The sequence below is a fragment of the Astyanax mexicanus genome, chromosome 3 (genome assembly GCF_023375975.1).
Source record: "Astyanax mexicanus isolate ESR-SI-001 chromosome 3, AstMex3_surface, whole genome shotgun sequence".
Classification (NCBI taxonomy): Eukaryota; Metazoa; Chordata; class Actinopteri; order Characiformes; family Acestrorhamphidae; genus Astyanax; species Astyanax mexicanus.
Window position 1 is genome coordinate 57,381,428 of NC_064410.1, and position 21,231 is coordinate 57,402,658.

The window sequence follows — 21,231 nt, forward strand, 5'->3', positions numbered from 1 at the left end:
TGATCAGCAGGGGGAGGTAGTTGGTAGCCGGTAGCCGGTAGCTGCTCGCTGCTCTCAGGCTCTGGATTAAAGACAGCGCTGTTGTTATGATGGAGGAGCGGCTCTGAGACAGAGTGAGTTATTATTATTAAAATTACTGATTATTTCATATTAACTGCAGCTCTGAATCTGTATTGAGTTATTAATAAGTGGAGCAGGGCTGTAATGTGGGAATTTAGCTGTGTTACGGGCTCTTATTCTACAGTATTGTGCTGGAAACTCCTGCTAATGCTAATGCTAGTGCTAACCTAGCTAACGTCTCAATGAACTAACCTACTACAGTGAAGCTAGGTTAGCTAAGCTAAGCTAAGCTGCGTTAGCATGATTATTCTACAGACTTAAACACTTAATATAAGCCATATGATTAATTATTAGCTAATATATCTATGTTTCAACACCCAGACTATTAACTAGCTGCACATTATTGTTAAAATTGTATTATAGCCAAATATCCCAGCAAACACACAGCAAAACGGGCTAAGCTAACTAAGCTAGCTAAACTCTTAACCTACCTAATGTAAACATGCCACAAAAAGCAAGGGCTTTTGAGTTTGTTAGTTAGATTTGGTACTTCCTTGTTGTAACTGCTCCTTTATATAATACATCTTATACATTTTTAAAGCCTGTTAATTTCTATTTGAAATAAAACAACATTTGTAAGGAACATTAATTTGTAAGATGAGCAGCAGAGCTAAATATGTGGGTTATGCCCATGAAAAAAACTGCCAAATCTGCTTTGCCAGATCTAATATAAGTTAATATAAATTCTGCTGTGTTTATGTAAGTTTTTAGATGTATGTTAGTTTCTGCACCTCTAAAAACTCTCCTTAATAAAGAGGAGGTCTAGAACTTAGGACTGTATATTCGTCATCTTTGTCATCTCTAAATATGTAATATATCAAGTCACCTCTTGTAAAAAGGATTTATACTTAGGAGTATTAAAAGTATGTTCAAATTGGGTAAACAATACTAAAAGTATTTTTTTTATTTCATTTACTTTATGAAAACACATATGTACTTTTTAAATATTTCCATAAAATGTATTTTTAAGTAATAAGCTTTGAATTATACGTTGTGTTGATGGAAAAATAAGAAGTGACATTAAATACTGCTGAAGGATAAATAAGGTTGTCCACAACTCTTGGATTAACGGATTAAAATGTCATGCAAGTAAAGTGTCCTGTATTAAGTAACATTTTCTAGATGTTTTTGAATCTCTAAAATCTTCCTCATAGTAAGAGTTATTACACTGTTACAAAGTTATGAATACTCTGCCTCCTATCCGAGACACATTTTTATTATAGTTTTGAGAAGAATTTGGGTCTGAAACCTCTTCTTAAAATCAAATATAATTTAAATATTGGACTAACACCTGCAGAGCTTATTGCAACAATTTAATAAGGGTCTGCAAAGACAAGGTATTTGTTCATGCATGTCCACATTAATCCAAAGAAGAGTGTCTGGCATCCCCTCTCAGCTTATTATTTTCTGATGTAACTTCTGATTCTCCAGTTTTATTGCTTTAAACTCTCCAGAGTCGTTCAGATAATCATCGTGTTCGGGTGATCAGTGCTCTGAAGGGTGCTTCATGTACTATTCCTAGTGTTGTAGTATTCTCCATTTTAATGTTACGAAACTATATTGTCATGTAATACATGTTTATTTGTATTTCAGTTCTTAGAAGTTGAGCATCATACTGAAGTCATGAATCGACCAAAGCCAACCGGCATCAGGCGCCCGAGCGGGGCCAAAACATCAGGTACGTGATATGAGTTAGTTATGCAAATACAGTAAGAAGTAGTGAGTGTTTTGAGTCTGTATGTTATACATTTATACTGAATGATCTCCTCTGCTGCTCTTTAGGTCATCCTCCTCCAGGAGACTTCATAGCTCTGGGGGCTAAGAGCCAGGCCAGTGAGGCCAAGGCGAATCCAGCACTGCTGAAACCAGCTGCTGCGGGTTTACCGGCAGACCGCAAGAGAGAGGCTTCCTCAGCTCTGCCGTCCTCCTCAGGCCTGTCCAGCCTGGCTAAACGGCCGAAACACTCCTCCACCCCTCCCAGCGCTCTCTCACGACTGGCTGAAGTAGCTGCTGTTGACAAACGGGCAATATCTCCCTCCATCAAGGAGCCGTCTGTTGTGCCTATTGAGGGTGAGGCATTCTAGCATTTGCATTATTGCATTTTATTGCATTCAATGAGTCTAAAACTGAAATATCCACCTCATTCCACATGAACTGTCTGAACTGTAGTCTGAACTGCAAGTAGCTAAACTATCCCAGAATTCCAACAGAATATTCATTATTTAAAAAAAAAAAAAAAAAAAAAAAAAAAAAAATCATGACTACATAATTAGCTTTACAACACAGCACAGCAACATAACACAGAGTGCTGGATATAATATATTGAATATATCGAAGGAGTGATAAAATAAGCAGTGAATTTTTTTTGTAGATTGACATTAGGATAATATAATTTAATTGATGTAAATAGTTTGGCTGTATGTTTTAATTTTTTAATTATTGGGTGGTGATTCCACAACCTCAGTTATGTTAAATGCAGTAAAATAATGTAAAAAAATAAATGGTGCATAATGATGTTATACTAGACATTTCACATTAATTCATTGAGATCACATTAATCAAACCACGTCTTTGTACCATTTGTGAATGCTTGGATATCTCTGTTGCCATAGGCATTTGGAGATGCACTGTATGTCCAAATGTCTATGCACACCTCTTTAAATAAAGATAATTAAATAGATACTGGCACATGACACATAGAGTACCAGTCAAAAGTTTGGATCCATCACTCATACTCAGTGTATTGTAGATTAATACTTAAGTCGTATGAAGAAAAACACATAGAATTTTTTAGAAACTAAAAATGTTAAAAAAACAGAATATGTTTTATACTTTACGTTCTTCAAAGTAGCACCTTGTCCGTAGATACAGACAGTTTTGCACATCTTGGCTGGATTTTCTCAGTCAGCTTTATGAGGTAGAGTCACCTGGAATTCAGGCTGTCAGCTAAACTCATCAAGAGTTAATTACTTGAATTTCTTGTGTTTTAATGTGTTTGAGCGCATTAAGTGTAAAGTTGTGAAGAGGTAGAGTTGGTATACAGGGAAAAGCTCTATTTGAGTAATGTTCTAATCCAGATTATGACAAAATCTACTCAACCAAGTAAGAGAAATAAGGGTCAGTCAATCTGAAATTTCTGAAATAAAAAATTTAAAAGGATCCTCAAGTGCAGTCCCAGAGCACATCAAAAACGTTATGGTGAAACTGGTTCTCATCAGGACTGCCACAGGAAAGGAAGAACAAGAGTTTCCTCTGTTGTAAAGGATAAGTTCTTTTTTTTTTAATTACCAGCCTCAGAAACAACAAATTAACAGCTCTCCATATAAAAGCACCTAAATGCTTCACAGAGTATAGTTTTGGTTTGTTCAACACTTTAAAGTTACTACAAAGTTTAGATTGCTACTTTAAGTGCAAATGCACACACACACATCTTGTCTAGTCCCTGTAGAGAAGTGCTGCCACTAGAATAGGCCTCTGTATTTGTACTAAGCTCTGTGATCTTACTGCAGTTCCTCCTGCTGTGCTCCTGGATGAGATCGAAGCAGCAGAGTCTGAAGGCAACGATGATCGCATTGAGGGAGTTCTCTGTGGGGCCGTCAAGCAGCTGAAGATGAACCGGGCCAAGCCTGACGTCACCCTGTACCTCAGCCTGATGTTCCTGGCTAAGATTAAGCCCAACTTGTTTGCTACAGAAGGAGTGATTGAGGTTTGTTTTGTGTTTGTAGCGTTACTGTTTATCTGTTCTCTGGATCAACCAGTTTATTTATTTAATGTTTCTTTTTTGGTGTATTGGGACAGGCCCTGTGCAGCCTTCTTCGCCGGGATGCCTCCATTAACTTTAAAGCAAAGGGTAACAGCCTGGTGTCCGTTCTGGCCTGTAACCTTCTCATGGCAGCTTATGAAGAGGATGAGAACTGGCCTGAGATCTTTGTAAAAGTGAGAATCCAAACATTGTTCATTTAGTGATCTTACTAGTGCGTTTTGAAAAGTTTCTTTACTTCAGTAATTCAGTTCAAAATGTGAAACTCATATTTGATACAATGAAAACCCAAAAAATCAATGTCAGACAATTTGAACATTATATAAGACTTTTACGTACTTTTGGCAGTGTGGGCAGTGTGCCAAGTCCTGCTGGAAAATGAAACCCGCATCTTCATAAAAGTTGTCAGCAGAGAGAAGCATGAAGTTATCATTAGATGCACTTGTATTTGTAGTGTAAATTTTAAATGACTATGCCAAAAATGTCTAATTAATGTTTTTCCTATGCCAGTATCTGTAATAATATTGGTTTGATTTCAGGTATATATCGAAGATTCTCTTGGGGAGCGAATCTGGGTGGATAGTTCACACTGTAAAACCTTCGTAGACAACATTCAGACAGCTTTCACCACCAAGATGCCCCCGAAGAGTATGCTGCTTCAGACTGAGACTGGACGCCCTGGAGGGGATCTCAGTGCTGGTATGTTTTAAAGACTTAAGGAGTATTTAAAGCAGCACTAGGAAGGATTTCCTTGATTTTTTATCTTTTTAAAGAAGTAAAATTACAGCTTGAAACTCACTGCAGCGCTGCATTGAGGTGTAATAGGAGGAATAGCGGTGCTCTCGTGTCTGTGCCGGAGCTCCTCTGAGCTCAAACCAGACTCTGTAAGTTTTCCGAGGCGGCCGCGACCAACGCTCGTGAGAACTGCGACCTGCTTTCAGACCTTTAGTTCTAACAGTTCTAAAAGGACTACTGGTTCATTCTTTACAAACTAACATGCAGACACTGGCAGAAGCTGAAAAGAGACCGAATATGTCTGTGAAAGCCAGAAAACGAGAAAGAGAAACGAATCCGCCTGAAACATTTATTACACTCTGCAACTGTAGGGGGAGCCCCCGAGCACAAAATCTCAATCCTACCTAGTGGAGCTTTAAATATGTATTTGATTCAAAGAGTAATGTTTAAAAATACGAATGTACACAGAAACTGTTTTCGTTTTTAGGTAACAGCCCTCATCCTTCCACTCCTGATGAAGATGATAATCAGACTGAACTTCTGATCGCTGAGGAGAAACTCAGTCCAGAGGAAGAAGAGCAGGTCATGCCCAGGTACTGAATTATCGTGTGATCCAAACTAGCTCATCATAGTTTGTTTTATATGTAATATGACACATAAACAGTTCTATAGGTGTTTATATCCCTTAAAAAGACATATTATACCTCTTTTTACACAAGTTAGAATAGGGCTATAGGCTCTACCAAATATGTTCATTAAGGTCTTTGCACAAAATTACTCTTACACAGAAATCACCAGCTTCTTTCCAGCTTTAGTCCCTTTCAGAATGAGCTGAAGCAGAAGGGCTCTGACACTTTTATGCAAATAAGCTGTTGCTGGCCACGTCTCATGTGTGACTTTCCTTTGCCTGTAGCCATAGTGCTCAGCTCTTATGCACAGTGCTTTAAAATCATTAGACCGAAGTGGTAGTTCTTCAACTAATAAAGTGGGAGGGGCTTTGGTGGGTGGGAGGGGCTTAGGTGGGTGGGAGGGGCTTAGGTGGGTGGGAGGGACTCTGATGTTAGAATAAGCTCGCCTTCCAAATGGCTCATAGAAGCACATGATTCCTGACACAAAAGTTTTTCAGCTGATTCACAAAAAATAGGTGGCTGCAAAAAGTGAGTTTTGCATAAAATGTTCCCTTTAAATCAATATTTTTTTTTACATTTGCATTTTTTTTTCTTTGCCACAACCATAGTCTAATTAAGACAAGTAACTAACAGTAAGAGACAAGTGTTCCAGATATTTTTAAATGTGAAAGATTTTTTGAGATATTTTATGATGGGTTATTAATATCTAAGAAAGTAAATGTTTGACTAACTATATAAAATGGGGAGGGGGAAGAAATTGACTTGAGTATGATACGCAATAGTTTGGCAGTCACAAAACAAAATTATATATATATATATATATATATATATATATATATATATATATACATATATATAAGAACCCTAGAATCTGTCACCACATAGTACAGTAAATGGAGTATAACCTTACTAAGCATAAAAATCTAAGGATATACTTTGTATCAAATAAGTAATGGAGCTGATCATTGAGTTTGTTAGAAAATGGTCTGGTTTTTGGTAAATTTCTATTTTTATCAAAAACTTAATTAACTAATCTAACTAAAACTCCATTAACTAATCAGGCAGCTTTCAGGCAGCTCCTTTAATTGACTCTGTTCACTGTGTGTGTTCAGGTATGATGAGCTGGCGGAGAGCGTGGAGGACTATGTGCTGGACATGTTGAAGGACCAGCTGAACCGCAGACAGCCAATGGACAACGTGTCCAGGAACCTGCTGCGTCTGCTCACGGCCACCTGCGGCTACAAGGAGGTGCGGCTGATGGCCGTGCAGAGGCTGGAGATGTGGCTGCAGAATCCTAAGGTAAGAGACCGGAGTGGGCGGGGTCTGTTTTTTTTTTTTTTTTTTTTTTTTTTTTTTTTTTTTTGATGTGCATATTGTCATATTTCTGTTCACACACAATCACACACACACATACAGTAGTGTTGTCTACATTAACGCGTTAATGCAGTAAAATATGCAATTAATCTCCAAACTTTAAAATTTTAATCATGTGACTAAGTGTAAAGGGCCTGGGAAAGCATTATTGGTTTTATTTATTGATGTAAAAACACAGCATCCCTATTGTTGAGTACTGTTGAGAAAGTAGATTACTTTTTATTTATGCTGAAATCTATGCTTTAGTGGTTTTATTTGTCAATATTTATCGATATAAGCATTTAAAATCTATGCTCTCCCTTGGACCTCCCTCTCTTTCTTTCTGTTTCATCTTTTCAAGACGTTGAATGTGGAATATGGAGCTAAACTAGCGTACATTTCCTCTGTTAAAGATCTCTGTTAAATTCTGTAACTCAGCGCATTAAAATATAGTAAATTAAAAAGCATCAAAACTACCCTGAGATATATTAACAGTTAAAAAGGATAAAAAAAGACCAGAGATACAGAGAACTAACAATTATTAAAAGCTTGATCAAAAGAAGAAAAAAAATAATTAATTATAAATAATAACAGAATTCTGTTTTTTTTTTTTTTTATCGATTGACACCACAAAAAAAGGTTATTTTTTGGTTGAGATTTTATTATGTTTCAGATCATAACCTTTAGGATCAGTAGAAAAAATGAAAATTTATTATCAAATAAAAGTAAATTGCCTTTTTCTCTCCTCTCTGTATAATATTACCAAAGTTGACGAGACCAGCGCAGGACCTCCTCATGTCTCTGTGTATGAACTGCAGAACTCACGGATCCGACGACATGGAGGTGATCTCCAACCTCATCAAGATCCGTCTGAAGCCCAAAGTGCTGCTGAACCACTACATGCTGTGTGTCAGGTCTGCTGTGCTCCTCCTGCTGCTCTGTGTTTGTGTGTTTCTGTAGCTGTGTTCAGATCTTATATCTGGTATTGTCTGTTATTATTCTTCTCACAGGGAGCTCCTGAATGCGCACAGAGACAACCTGGGCACCATGGTTAAATTTGTGATATTTAACGAACTGTCCAATGCCAGAAATCCTAACAACATGCAGGTGCTTCATACAGTCCTGCAGCACAGCCCAGAGCAAGCGCCCAAGGTCAGCTTCTTACATTTCACACTGTCGCAGATTTGTTGTAGCTAATTATGATGTACAGGTGCATCTCAAAAAATTTGAATATGATTGAAAAATTACTTAATTTAAGTTATTTAAGTTCAAAATGTGAAACTCATATTATATAGATGTATTAAACACAGAGTGATCTATTTTAAGTGTTTTTCTTTCTTTAATTGTTGATGATTATGGCTTACAGCCAATAAAAACCCAAAAATCAGTTAGAATATTATATAGGAAGACCGATTATTACTTTTGGCAGTGTGGGCAGTGTGCCAAGTCCTGCTGGAAAATGAAATCTGTATCTTCATAAAAGGTGTGATAAAACACAGTGGACCAACACCAGCAGATGACATGTCTCTCCAAACCATCACTGATTGGTGGAAACTTCAAACAAGACCTCAAGCAGCTTGAACAGCTTGAACTCCACTCTTCCTCCAGACTCTGCTCCCTTGATTTACAAATGAAATGTAAAATTTACTGATGATCAGTGATGGTTTGGAGAGACATGTCATCTGCTGGTGTTGATCCACTGTGTTTTATTATCAAGTCCAAAGTCAGTGCAGTTTTGTTTTCCCGCAAAATCTTACAGCACTTCATGCTTCCCTCTGCTACTGACAACTTTTATGGAGATGCGGATTTCATTTTCCAGCAGGACTTGGCACACTGCCCACACTGCCAAAAGTACCAATTGGCCGTATATAATATTCTAATTTTCTGAGACACTGATTTTTGGGTTTTTGTTGGCTGTAAGCCATAATCATTAACAATAAAAGAATTAATCTCTTAAAATAGATCACTCTGTGTGTAATACATCTATACAATATGAGTTTCACATTTTAAACTGAATTACTGAAATAAAGTAACTTTCCAATGATATTCTCATTTTTGAGATGCATATTTTACTATATTTACGTGTAACTTATGATTTTAGGGTCTGTGTGTGTTAAAATATTGCAAAGATGGCGGTACACAAAACAAGGGCTGTGTCCTAAATCACACAGAATCACACTAAATAATGTGATTAAAATAGTGCACCATCATTAGATATGTAGGAAGCAAAGCAAAGAAGTGGGAATTAGGACACAGGAATGAATTTTGCCAAACAAAATATATACCAGTATTTTTAAAAGCAGTACCAGTTACAATTTTGGACACAGCCCTTTTCATTTAATCTGTTTTCTTTTTTTTTATGATTTTATTTTTACATTGTAAATGTAATATTGAAGACTAAATTAAAGCTATACAGGAACACATGCTGAATTATTTTTTAGTAAACAAAAAGTGTTAAATAAATCAGAATATGTTTTATATTTTAGATTCTTCTAAGTAGGCCATTTATATTGAGGACAGATCTGCACACTCTTGGTATTTTAATCTCAGTGTCTTCATGAGGGAGATTCACTTGGAATAGTTTTCTCAGCGTCTTGAAGGAAGGAGTTCCTGGAGGTGCTGAACAATAGTTGCTGCTTTTCCTTCACGCTGTGAAGCTCCAGCTCATCCCAATTAAATCACCTCAAATCACCATCCCAGTTCATCAGGTTTAGATCAGGGATTTTTTTGTTTTACTGTTTACTATATAATTCCATATGTGTCACTTTATTGTTTTTATGTCTTTAATGTTAATCTAAAATGTAGAAAATAAATTAAACATTGAATGAGAAGGTGTGTACATTGAGCGCATCAAGTAGTACAGAATTGAATTAAAATTCTAGGTCAAAACTGTGAAATCTCTACTCGTTTCTCTTTCTCTGTCCAGTTCCTGGCCATGGTGTTCCAGGACCTGCTGACCAATAAGGATGATTATCTGCGAGCATCACGTGCCCTGCTGAGGGAGATCATCAAGCAGACCAAGCACGAGATCAACTTCCAGTCCTTCTGCCTGGGACTCATGCAGGAGAGGAAGGAGGCCACCTATGTGGACATGGAGTTTAAAGTAAGCAGCTTTCTGCTCCAACCATTCATCAAACCCATAGCCCTCACAGAGCAACTGCTCAAAATAATATACAGTATTATTAAAAAGGTTTGGCACCCTTGATAATTTTCATGATTTTCCTTTATAAATCATTGGTTGTTCAGATCAGCAATTTTAGTTAAATACAGTTTATCATATAGCAGATGAACACAGTGATATTTGAGAAGTGAAATGAAGTTTATAGGATTTACAGAAAGTGTGCAATAATTCATGCTGGATACTTCAACAAGACAACGACCCTAAACACTGCTCAAAATCTACTAAAGCATTTATTCATGCAGAGAAACAAATACAATGTTTTGGAATGATCAACTCAATCCCAAAACCTGAATATTATTGAAGTATAATCTGTGGTGTGATTTAAATCGGGCTGTTCATGATCAGAAATCATCAAACCTGACTGAACTGGAGATGTTGGAGTTTTGTAAAGAAGAATGGTCCAAAATACCTTCAACCAGAAGCAAAATCAGACTCTAATTGGAAGCTATAGGAAGAGTTTAGAGGCTGTTATTTCTGCAAAAGGAGGATCTACTAAATATAGATGTAATTTTTCTGTTGGGGTGCTCAAAATTTATGCACCTGCCTAATTTTATCTAAATAATCCACTATATAAACTTTATTCCACTTCTTAAATATCACTGTGTTCATCTGCTATATGATATATTTAACTGAAATTGCTGATCTGAACAACCAATGATTTATAAAGGAAAAACATGAAAATGAAAATTATCAGGGGTGCCAAAACTTTTTCATACCACTGTAGTACCTGACGAGCAACCATTAAGCAACACCAAAGCAACCACTTAGCATTTAGCAACTACATAGCAACCAATCAGCAATGAAGAATTACCTTGAAATTATGGCATGGCAAGATAAAAGGTGAAACAAATGCATGCATAGGACTACTGGCATTTAATAATTTTAATTTTTATATATTTTAATTGCAGTATGGTTCTTTTCTTTTACACAGGAGCGATTTGTTATCCAGGTAACAGATCTGCTGACCGTGTCCATGATGCTGGGCATCACAGCACAGGTCAAAGAAGCTGGCATTGCCTGGGACAAAGGAGAGAAGAAGAGTAAGAGGGCTATTATCTAAAAAAAATATATATATATAATAATAACAAAATGGATTTCCTAACCATTCTAATGTTTCTCATCTTGACACGACTGTGTGTGTTTTTGCTTTTGGAACAGATCTGGAGGTTCTCAGATCCTTTCAGAACCAGATCGCTGCCATCCAGAGAGATGCTGTGTGGTGGCTGCACACTGTGGTTCCTACCATCAGCAAACTGGGGCCTAAAGACTATGTGCACTGGTAAGTGATTGGCAGAAGCAGACATTTATCAACAATTAGTATAGCGTTGTTTCTATGGCTGAGCGATTCGGTGCTTGGGCAGTTTCTCTATGTCAGAGCTCCAGAATCTGCTCTATATCAATGGCACATGCTTTGACCGGTGTTCTGTCGATTTGTGCTACCTTGTCAAACCATGCTTCCCTAGTGTATATTTAAGGTCTTGTTAAAAAAAAAAACAGAGTCAACTGGAGATCCGATTTAAACCTACAGTTTACAAGATAGCTAAACAGAGCTGTAAGCTCTTTAGATGACGAGAGACGGTGTCAGCTCTGCTGCAGCCTGAGTTCAGCGCTGTCTGGTGGGCGAGGCTATGAATTCACGAGTTGACGTAGACACAGTGCTTTTCCTGATCGACTTGTTTTTCTGAACATTTTCTTTTCTTAGCTACTACAGACAATGGAGTCTAAAAAACAAGAACTAGTGGATTTTAGCTGAAGGAGACATTTAAAATAAATCACTCTGTTTGTAATACTTCCAAATAATATGAGTTTAACATTTTGAACTGAATTTTTAAGATGCACCTGCATTAGTGTAAACAACACAAATGACACTATTTAGTGTAAACAGTACTAATTGCATGTTCATTCTAATTTCACAGAGGATTAAACCTTTTACAGCACAGTACTATAAATAAAAATGAAAATTCTGTTTAATTTTAAATATTTTGGATTGTATTGTATGTTTGTCTGCTCTCCTCAGCCTCCACAAAGTGCTGTTCACAGAGCAGCCTGAGACATACTACAAGTGGGATAACTGGCCTCCTGAAAGCGACAGGAAGTAAGCGCTCATTCTTTTGGGTTTATATTATTGTCACTGTGTTAAAATGAATGTATCTGATAAAAATAAAAATCTCTCTCTCTTTTTTTTTTTCTCTTTCTCTGCTTAGTTTCTTCCTGCGTCTGTGCTCGGAGGTTCCTCTGCTGGAGGACACACTGATGCGCATTTTGGTGATCGGCCTGTCGAGAGACCTGCCTCTGGGCCCGGCTGATGCCATGGAGCTGGCTGATCACTTGGTAAAAAGAGCTGCAGGGGTCCAGTCTGATGGTAGGATGCTGTTTTTTACTCAGTGGTTTGGGGTCTTCAGATTTGGTACTGGAACGACAGAGTAGAGGTCTATAGACCCATGAGAATTATTTGCGAGGCGGGACAGAATAGTTTGAAGTGTTATTGGTGGAAGCGGGAGTTTAATCAATCCAGGCGATGCAAGAGGACCACATATACATGTAGAAAAATTCATTCATAGGTACATAAATAAATTTCAAGCACAACATTTATTTTTTGCAATTTATATTAGGACTGCGGGCAGGAGCAGCAGAAATGTGTATGTGACGGGCAATATAAAACAAGCGTTTTTTGGCGGGAGGGGGTGGTAACAGGACTAAAACAAGAGTTTTTTGGCTGGAGCGGGCGGTAACAGGACTAAAACAAGCGATTTTTGGGTGGGAGCAGGCGATAACGACTAAAACAAGTGATTTTTAGTAAGAGCGGACGGTAACAGGACTAAATCAAGTGATTTTTGGCAGGAGCAGGCGGTAACAGGACTAAAACAAGTGATTTTTAGTGGGAGCGGGCGGTAATTTTTTTTTTTTTTTAAAGCAGTCCCATGCAGACTGGACTCCCATGTCAGAGTCCAGTATTTCCCTGCACAAATACACCTGATCCAGTTGATTAGCTATAATTACTTTGTTTAATAGTGTCTCATTATTATGGCAGTGTGAGATTGTGAGCTGTATCTCTGATTGTGTTTAGATCTGAACGTGTTGCGTGTGGAGAGGATTCAGCTGATTGATGCTGTGCTGAACTTGTGTACATACCATCATCCAGAGAACATCCAGCTTCCTGCAGGGTAACAGCCATCCTTACCTGTTCTTTCCCTTTGCTCTTTACTTTGTAATCTTACTTTATTACGTTTATTAATGAGTTCTGCTTGCTCAAAATTCTTCTTTATCCTGTTCTTGAAGTAGTGTGACTGTCTTCTGCTCCATTCACTGACTATTATGCTAAAATGTGACTGTTGTTGATTGTGGAGAGCAGCTCATTACCTCCAGACTTTGCAAGTAATAGAAATACTGGTTACTACATGATCTGGGCCTTGATAATGGCTTTTCTGGTTCCATTGTCCTCCGAAGAGGCCATGGGAACAAGGCCCACTATAAAGATAAAGCGGGGAAAGCAAACAGGCATTTGTATTAGGCTAAAAGCTAACATTGATCTATTTCTCCCCCAGAAACAAACTGAACTACTTGAGTTGAACCAAACTGGAGCTAAACACACTAAACACCAACTAGCTGTTATACCAGTAAGACTTGAAATGTCAGAATTAGAGATAGGCTAGGCTAAAAGCTAACAGGCTACTATCTCTTGAGTTGCTAACAGCACATTGCTATTAGAGAACACAAGAGGCACCAGTGTAACAGTTATAAAAATGTGCTATAATATGTGATTTTTAAAAGCTGTTGACAGTCATCTAAACCAGCCAATAAAATGTTTTCATAATAACAGACTTGCTGAAGTCTGAAATCTGATCATTTTTTCACTCCAACCAAAGTCAAACTCAATAAATTAATTCTGTGCCACGGTAAAGCTGAATCAGGCAGGTTAGGAGAGGGAAAACACTCTAAAAAGCTCTACAGTGGACAGGGTTGTGAAACTATTGTCAGCTAGTTTGTGGGAATAACACAGCCTCCATGTTCTTTTGTGGTCTGTCTGGCTGGCAGTGTTGCTCAGTACCCACACTACGGTCAGATTGTGTTGACTGAGGTTGTACTAAAATAATACTGCCCATTCCATTACAGATACCAGCCTCCAAATCTGGCCATATCTACTCTTTACTGGAAGGCCTGGCTGCTGTTGCTTGTGGTAGCCGCCTTCAACCCGCAGAAAATCGGTGAGAGTTTTACAGTTCTTCAGTTCTCATAATTTATAAACACCTCAGAACTCTGACTCACGTAAATCTGCTGTTGATTTGCAGGTCTTGCTGCCTGGGATGGATATCCCACTCTCAAAATGCTGATGGAGATGGTCATGACCAAGTAAGGAAATATATATATATATATATATATATATATATATATATATATATATATATATATATATGTGTGTGTGTGTGTAAAATAGGGACTTTGGGCACACTGTTGTAAAATAATATTGTACATACATTTTATTTCAAGTAATAAAAAGTAATAAATAAATAAATAAATAAAGTAATAAGTAAACTATTAAACTATGCAGAGGTTTAACATAAATAATGTTCTCTTTTCTATTAGCAACTACTCCTACCCTCCGTGCACGGTGGCTGATGAGGAAACTAAGACGGAGATGATCAGCCGTGAGCTGCAGGTCTCTCAGAAGGAGCGTCAGGAGATCCTGGCCTTCGAGAGCCACCTGGCAGCGGCCTCCACCAAGCAGACCATCACAGAGAGCAATAGCCTCCTGCTCTCTCAGCTCACGAGCCTGGAGCCAAAGTATGAGTCTGGGTGCAAATGCATGAGATTTCATTCACAATGGTGGTAACAGGACTAAAACAAGCGATTTTTGGTGGGAACGGGCGGTAACAGGACCAAAATAAGTGATTTTTGGTGGGAACAGGTGGTAACAGGACTAAAACAAGCGCTTTTTGGCGGAAACGGGCGGTAACAGGACTAAAACAAGTGATTTTTAGCAAGAGCGGGCGGTAACAGGACTAAAACAAGTGATTTTTGGTGGGAATGGGCGGTAACAGGACTAAAACAAGCAATTTTTGGTGGGAACAGGTGGTAACAGGACTAAAACAAGCGATTTTTGGTGGGAATGTCCGGTAACCGGATTAAAACAAGCGATTATTGGTGGGAACGGGTGGTAACAGGACTAAACAAGCGATTTTTAGCGGGAACAGGTGGTAACAGGACTAAAACAAGCGATTTTTAGTGGGAGCGGGCAGTAACAGGAATACAACAAGCGATTTTTGGCGGGAGCAGGCAGTAACAGGACTAAAACAAGCGATTTTTAGTGGGAACAGGTGGTAACAGGACTAAAACAAGCAATTTTCGGCGGGAACGGGCAGTAACAGGTCTAAAACAAGCGATTCTTGGCGGGAGCAGGCGGTAACAGGACTAAAACAAGCGATTTTTGGCGGGAACAGGTGGTAACAGGACTAAAACAGGCGATTTTTGGCGGGAACAGGTGGTAACAGGATTAAAACAAGCGATTTTTGGCGGGAGCGGGCGGTAACAGGACTAAAACAAGCGATTTTTGGCGGGAGCGGGCGAGCCTGGAGCCAAAGTACGAGTCTGGGTGCAAATGCATGAGATTTCATTCACAATTAAAAGTTTTAACAGCGCTAGCAATTTTGATGGCTTAAGTAAACTCACCAAATCATTGCTATAGTCTTATGCCTAAATTAGTAGAGCTTATGTTGTGCTTGTGTTTCCGCTCATCTCAGAGGGCCTCCACGCAGACCCCCGCCCCACGTTCAGGAGCAGGTGAAGAGTCTGAACCAGTCCCTGCGCCTGGGCCACCTGCTGTGCCGCAGCCGCAACCCGGACTTCCTGCTCAACATCATCCAGAGACAGGTAGGCCACCTCCCACATGTTCACTATTAGTGATAAAAATGATAATATTAATACTATACAGGAATATTCACATAAGGCATCTTTACTTGTAATTAATCATTTATTTATTTAGTTAGTTAATTACAGTATCAGTCAAAAGTCTGCACTGATTCATTGTGTTTTCTATCTCTTAATGATTGTTAACATTGTAAATTTAAAATTGAAGCTTTACAGTGGGGGTGTGCGATTTATGGCCCTAAAAAAATCACAATATTTCTTGGTATTTTCGCGATAACGATGACAAAACACTGAATTTAAAAAATGATTTCAAGAATACATTACTGCAACAAAATATAAATTAAATTTTATTATTGCATACAGTATGATATGGCACATGTCTAACTGAGATATTAAAACATACAAGGATTTTATCAGATTTGTAACAGAAGTCAATGATCCAGAATGTCATGATACTAATAATGCACTTTAAATATCTCCATATATCCAGGATTAAAGTAAAATAAATAATACTGGAGAGATATAATCTGTCTTTAGTAGATAAATAATTGGAAATGAGAACAGTGTGATTCTTTTTGCTAAAAAAAAAAAAAAAAAAAAAGAGTATCCTGATGTGAAAATTAGGGGTGGCTGATATGGCACAATATTTCAGGATATCCTTCACGATATTCAAAAATATTGGCGATATTATTGCATACGATGCGATATGATACACTCCTGCTATACAGAAACAGATGTAAAATTATTCTGTAAACAAAAAGGTGTTAAATAATCCAGAATATGTTTTATACTTTTAAATTTTCTGAGTAGCACATTTATCTTTGAGGACAGATCTGCCCACTCTCTTGGTATTTTAATCTCAGTGTCTTCATGAGGGAGAGTAACCTGGAATAGTTTTCCCAGCATCTTGAAGGAAGGAGATTCTGGAGGTGCTGAACAATAGTTGCTGCTTTTAAATCACCTTAAATCACCATCTCAGTTCATCAGGTTTAGATCAGGGGATTAATGTGGAGAACATATTATTAATTCCATATTATTAATGAATCTACAATGTAGAAAATAAATGAAATAAAGAGATAAAGAAAAACATTTAGAGAAAAGGTGTGCCCAAACCTTTGACTGGTACAGTATTTATTAATTACTTATTTTTAATTGTTTTGTTTGTGCTTGGCTTCATTGGTTTATTAGTTAAAACACTGTTTCTCTGCATTTTTTCAGGCATCCTCCCAGTCCATGCCATGGCTGGCTGACCTGGTACAGTCCAGTGAGGGGTCTTTGGATGTGTTGCCAGTTCAGTGCCTGTGTGAATTCCTCCTCCATGATGCAGCTGATGAAACTCCCTCTGCTGATGATGAAGAAGAAGGAGAGAGCAAAGAGCAGAGGGCAAAGAAAAGACAGGTACAGTCATTTTAGTTCTGTTTTAAAATAAAAAAGGTATAAATACAAAAATCAATACAATCTAATCAGTAAATGCATCAAGGTTGTAATAGTTTTGAATTTTTCCTTATAGTTTAATTTTATTTTGTCTTTGTTTTATTTAGTTTTTGGAATGGGCTTGCTAGTTTTTATTGTTTTTTATTTTTTTTATTAGTGCTTAGTTTTAGTTACTTATTATTAATTCTAGTATTGGTTCTAGCTTTTTTCTTATTAAAAATGTTCAGTTACTGTCAAACAACCAACTGTCCACAAAAACTGTAACAAAACACCGCCCGCTGTAAAACTGATGGAGGGGAAATAAATTAACAAACACGAAAACGAAGGGTATTTTTTATGTAGTTCATTCATTTTAGTTAGTTTTATAAACTCTCAATACAGTTCCAGTTCATTACCATTCTTTATTTTAAATACCGTTTCTATTGGTTTAAGTTAACAAATGTTTTTTCACTTTCAGTTTTCGTTATTTTGTTCATTTTTTTAACAATAATAACCTTGATTTGCATCATCGTACATCTACAATGGTCTGCATGGTTTCATAAGATGAACTGTACTTTCCTGGTTAAATTCAACCACATTTATAACGCTATAAAACAAGCTCCAACTCTGAGAACCATGAATTTCTCTGTAAAACTGCACTGTGAAGTTCTGTGTCGTAAGCAGTGTTTGTTAGCTCTGCTGAAATTCACTTTACTGGCCTGACTCTCAAGAGGGGTATACAGTTAGTAAAGTAAAAAGGCCCTGGTACAGTCCAGTGAGGGGTCTTTTGGATGTGTTGCCAGTTCAGTGCCTGTGTGAATTCCTCCTCCATGATGCAGCTGATGAAATTCCCTCTGCTGAGGATGAAGAAGAGGGATGATGCTGAAGTTCACTTTACTGGCCGGACTCTCAAAAGGGATATACAGTTAGTAAAGTAAAAAGGCCCACTTTTCCTCCCTGAGGCATGTTAGTCTTACACTTTCTACAAATGTATATGTTCAAGTCAGTCAGTAACTGTAAAAAAGATTCAGCTCTCGATAACATTTATTTCCATCTTGGCTTTAATGTTGTTCTGTGCGCGTTCCTTAGATTTGTGTAAACAAGTCAATTCTTTTCTCCCTTTTCTGAAAAAAACAGAGGCAGCAGAAGCAGAGGCAGCTCCTGGGCCGGCTTCAGGACCTGCTGTTGGGGCCTAAGGCAGATGAGCAGACCACCCATGAAGTGCTGGACTACTTCTTGCGTCGACTTAGCTCCTCTCAGGTGGCATCCAGAGTTCTCGCTATGAAGGTACAGAAGAAACAACCCAGACAGACTGTAGATGTCTGTAGATATGTCTTGAAATTCATATTTTTCCTGAATTTTCCTAATTTTTAAAACACAACTGATGATATACACTAAATGGGTGAAAGTATTGGGTCACCTGCTCATGTAGAGTTTATTATAAAATCATGGATATTAAAAAGGGGGCTATCTTGCTTTTGTTGGAGTAACTGTCTGTACTCTCTAGGCAAGGCATTTTCTACCAGGTTTTAGTAAATTGCTGTGAGGATTTAATTGTCCCACCTCATCTCCAACATCATAAAGTATTGGGTGGAGCTTAATCATTCCAGAGAACACAGCTGCACTGCTCCACAGCTAAATACTGGGCGGCTTTATAACCCTCTTGCCCACATCTGGCATTAGGCAAAGTGCCGATATGTCCATTTAAAATGGCTAAATGCTTTATTACAAGGGGTGTCCACAAACATTTGGACATATAGTGTATTTGCATGTATTTTACATACTTAAATGAAAGCGTTATAATCCCTTTCTGTACTGGATTAGTTTCTCACGGGGGGTCTATGAAAAATATTTCACACTTATACTTATTGATAAAAGTCTTGCAATTGAAAAAACAGTCACATGACATCGCGTTCAGTAGCTCCTCCATTTCCACTCGCTGTTGTCTTTACGTAGATCTCTGTGGAAACGCTTGCCCAAAGTGTAATTACGGTGCGTGGCAGTGGACAAATAGCTATTTTATTAAACTCAAGGTGACAAAACTTGGAGAGAATCATCAGCAGCAGTTCAAAAAGAGCCGGTGGCTGACTTCACATGTATTGGAGGAGGCATGTGCTAGTCCTCACCGTCTTGTTGTTACTAGTGGCCATTACTAGTGATAGGGGTGAGTCCTAATGAGTGGGTTGGGCAGTTGGCCTTGTAAGTTTGGGAGAAAATAGGATAAAAAAAAAGTTACGATAAAAAATAAAAAGTGTCGTGATTATTTGAAAATATCAAGCTCATGCATTAAACATTTGTCTTTGTTGTTGTTGTTGTTGTCTTTGGGCATTAGGCAATAGTTTATTGTCTCGCTTTGTTGTTTCACTAACCAGACAGACAGTTTTGCCTCATACACTGTTATGTTAACACCAGTTGATCTTGTAAATATTTAATATCACGCCCACACGGTATTCATGAAACTAAGGTTTTATTAAAAACGTGCTGTACTCGTACTTAAACTGTGCTCTCTGATGTTAATTGGCGTAGGGCTATGAGCTAATGTAGTCGTGTTGTGGTTGCCTCTGCGTTGCATCAGTGTGTGTTATTGCTGGGCTTGCAGGGTCTGTCTCTGGTGCTGACTGAAGGTGGGCTGAAGGACGGAGAGGAGCGGGATCAGCCCATGGAGGAGGATTCCAGGGATGCTGAGTTGCTGCCAGCTTACCAGTGGCTCCTGCAGGACATGCCCAAACTGCCACTGTTCGACAGTGTGAGGAGCATGACGGCCAGCGCCCTGCAGCAGGTCAGTCGTCCTGTCTTGAGTGTAGGCCTGTCATTGTCATGGTAGGGGTGTAGGAGGAGCCAAGTGCAGAGATATAACGAAAAGGGTTTTACTATAATTGTGTGTGCATAAAAGAAAAAGGGGAAAATAAACAAGAGAATGCCCTTTCGGTGCAAAAAAAGCTAACTAAATAATGCCTCTGTTTGAAATAAAATAAAGACAGAAATAGAAACAGAAATCAAGAAAATAGAATTATTTTCTTTTCCCCTCAGCCTTGCAGGCTTTCCCTTATCTTTTCTTTCTTGCCTGGCAAGCTTTCTTTTATTTTCTCTTATTTTGTTTTCTTTTCTTCCTTTTCTTTTCCCCTTTTCAGCCTTGCAAGCTTTCTTTTATTTCTTTTCAGCCTTGCAGGCTTTCTTCTTTTATATATTTATTTATTCTCTCTTTTCAGCTTTGCAAGCTTTCTTTTATTTCTTTTCTTTTCAGCCTTGCAGGCTTTCTTTTCTTTTTTTCTTTTCAGCCTTGCAGGCTTTCTTTTCTTTTTTTCTTTTCAGCCTTGCAGGCTTTCTTTTCTTTTTTTCTTTTCAGCCTTGCAGGCTTTCTTTTATTTTTTCTTTTCAGCTTTGCTCCGTGGATCTACCGTTTACCGGTCACAGGGCATGAAGTCTGCGACATCAGTCTGCTGGAAGCTCGCCTTTTTAAAGACGGTGCCACAGCTGAGGCTGATGACGCGTTGTTGGCTTCAGGTGGCCTTAATGATCCCTGTTCTAATGAACTCTCGGCCGGTTCCCTTCTTACCACCTTGGTGGGTTTATGGCAGCCTCTGGTGGCCGCTGCGGGAACTGGCTGAGCCCTAACAGTCATGATGCTAAAATTTTCGGGACGATATATTGTTTCATAAATTATTGCGATAAACGATAATATTGTCATTTTAAAGCGCCACTATAGATTTTTTTTTCCCTGCTTCTGGCCTCCCCAGACAATGTGCCACAGTGATGATATACTAGCATTATACTACTACACCCTTTAAAAGTGAAACAAAAAAAATTCTAATCATTGGTATATCGTGCATCCTATGCAGGGCTCCAGACATACTTTTTCACAACCGTCCCATCCCAAAGTTGTTGTTTTTTCTGTTGTATTTATTTTTGTATTTTTTTTTTTACAACCAAAAAATAAAGTCTTGCCGTGTTGTAAGCAGTGTTTGTTAGCTCTGCTGATTCTCACTATACCCGACTGACTCTGGGGTATCCAGTTAGTGGTGTAAAAAATGCTTCACTCTGTTTCCTCCATAAGGCATGTTAGTCTTACACATTCTACGAACATATCAGTAAGCCAGAAACTGTAAAAAACATTCTGCTTTTGACAGATTTAATAGGGTCTAGCAGTCATGCAAAAATCATGATATATAAACTGC

At 38.1% G+C, this 21,231-nt stretch overlaps 1 protein-coding gene across 2 annotated transcripts in view; it reads left to right on the forward strand.

Moving 5' to 3' along the window:
• ints1 (integrator complex subunit 1) overlaps positions 1 to 21,231 on the forward strand; it is a 55,113-nt gene continuing 33,882 nt past the window's right edge. For both annotated transcript variants that reach the window (XM_049475530.1, XM_049475531.1), the window contains exons 1-23: positions 1 to 113; positions 1,714 to 1,798; positions 1,903 to 2,190; positions 3,630 to 3,826; positions 3,919 to 4,056; positions 4,420 to 4,579; positions 5,103 to 5,208; positions 6,357 to 6,543; positions 7,366 to 7,511; positions 7,608 to 7,749; positions 9,524 to 9,700; positions 10,710 to 10,818; positions 10,937 to 11,057; positions 11,796 to 11,873; positions 11,983 to 12,140; positions 12,846 to 12,942; positions 13,892 to 13,983; positions 14,068 to 14,128; positions 14,363 to 14,560; positions 15,517 to 15,646; positions 16,862 to 17,041; positions 18,194 to 18,343; positions 19,656 to 19,835. In XM_049475530.1, coding sequence (XP_049331487.1) covers positions 1,744 to 1,798; positions 1,903 to 2,190; positions 3,630 to 3,826; positions 3,919 to 4,056; positions 4,420 to 4,579; positions 5,103 to 5,208; positions 6,357 to 6,543; positions 7,366 to 7,511; positions 7,608 to 7,749; positions 9,524 to 9,700; positions 10,710 to 10,818; positions 10,937 to 11,057; positions 11,796 to 11,873; positions 11,983 to 12,140; positions 12,846 to 12,942; positions 13,892 to 13,983; positions 14,068 to 14,128; positions 14,363 to 14,560; positions 15,517 to 15,646; positions 16,862 to 17,041; positions 18,194 to 18,343; positions 19,656 to 19,835 — 3,150 coding nt within the window. In that variant the 5' untranslated portion in view covers positions 1 to 113; positions 1,714 to 1,743. The remainder of the gene's footprint in view (positions 114 to 1,713; positions 1,799 to 1,902; positions 2,191 to 3,629; positions 3,827 to 3,918; positions 4,057 to 4,419; positions 4,580 to 5,102; positions 5,209 to 6,356; positions 6,544 to 7,365; positions 7,512 to 7,607; positions 7,750 to 9,523; positions 9,701 to 10,709; positions 10,819 to 10,936; positions 11,058 to 11,795; positions 11,874 to 11,982; positions 12,141 to 12,845; positions 12,943 to 13,891; positions 13,984 to 14,067; positions 14,129 to 14,362; positions 14,561 to 15,516; positions 15,647 to 16,861; positions 17,042 to 18,193; positions 18,344 to 19,655; positions 19,836 to 21,231) is intronic.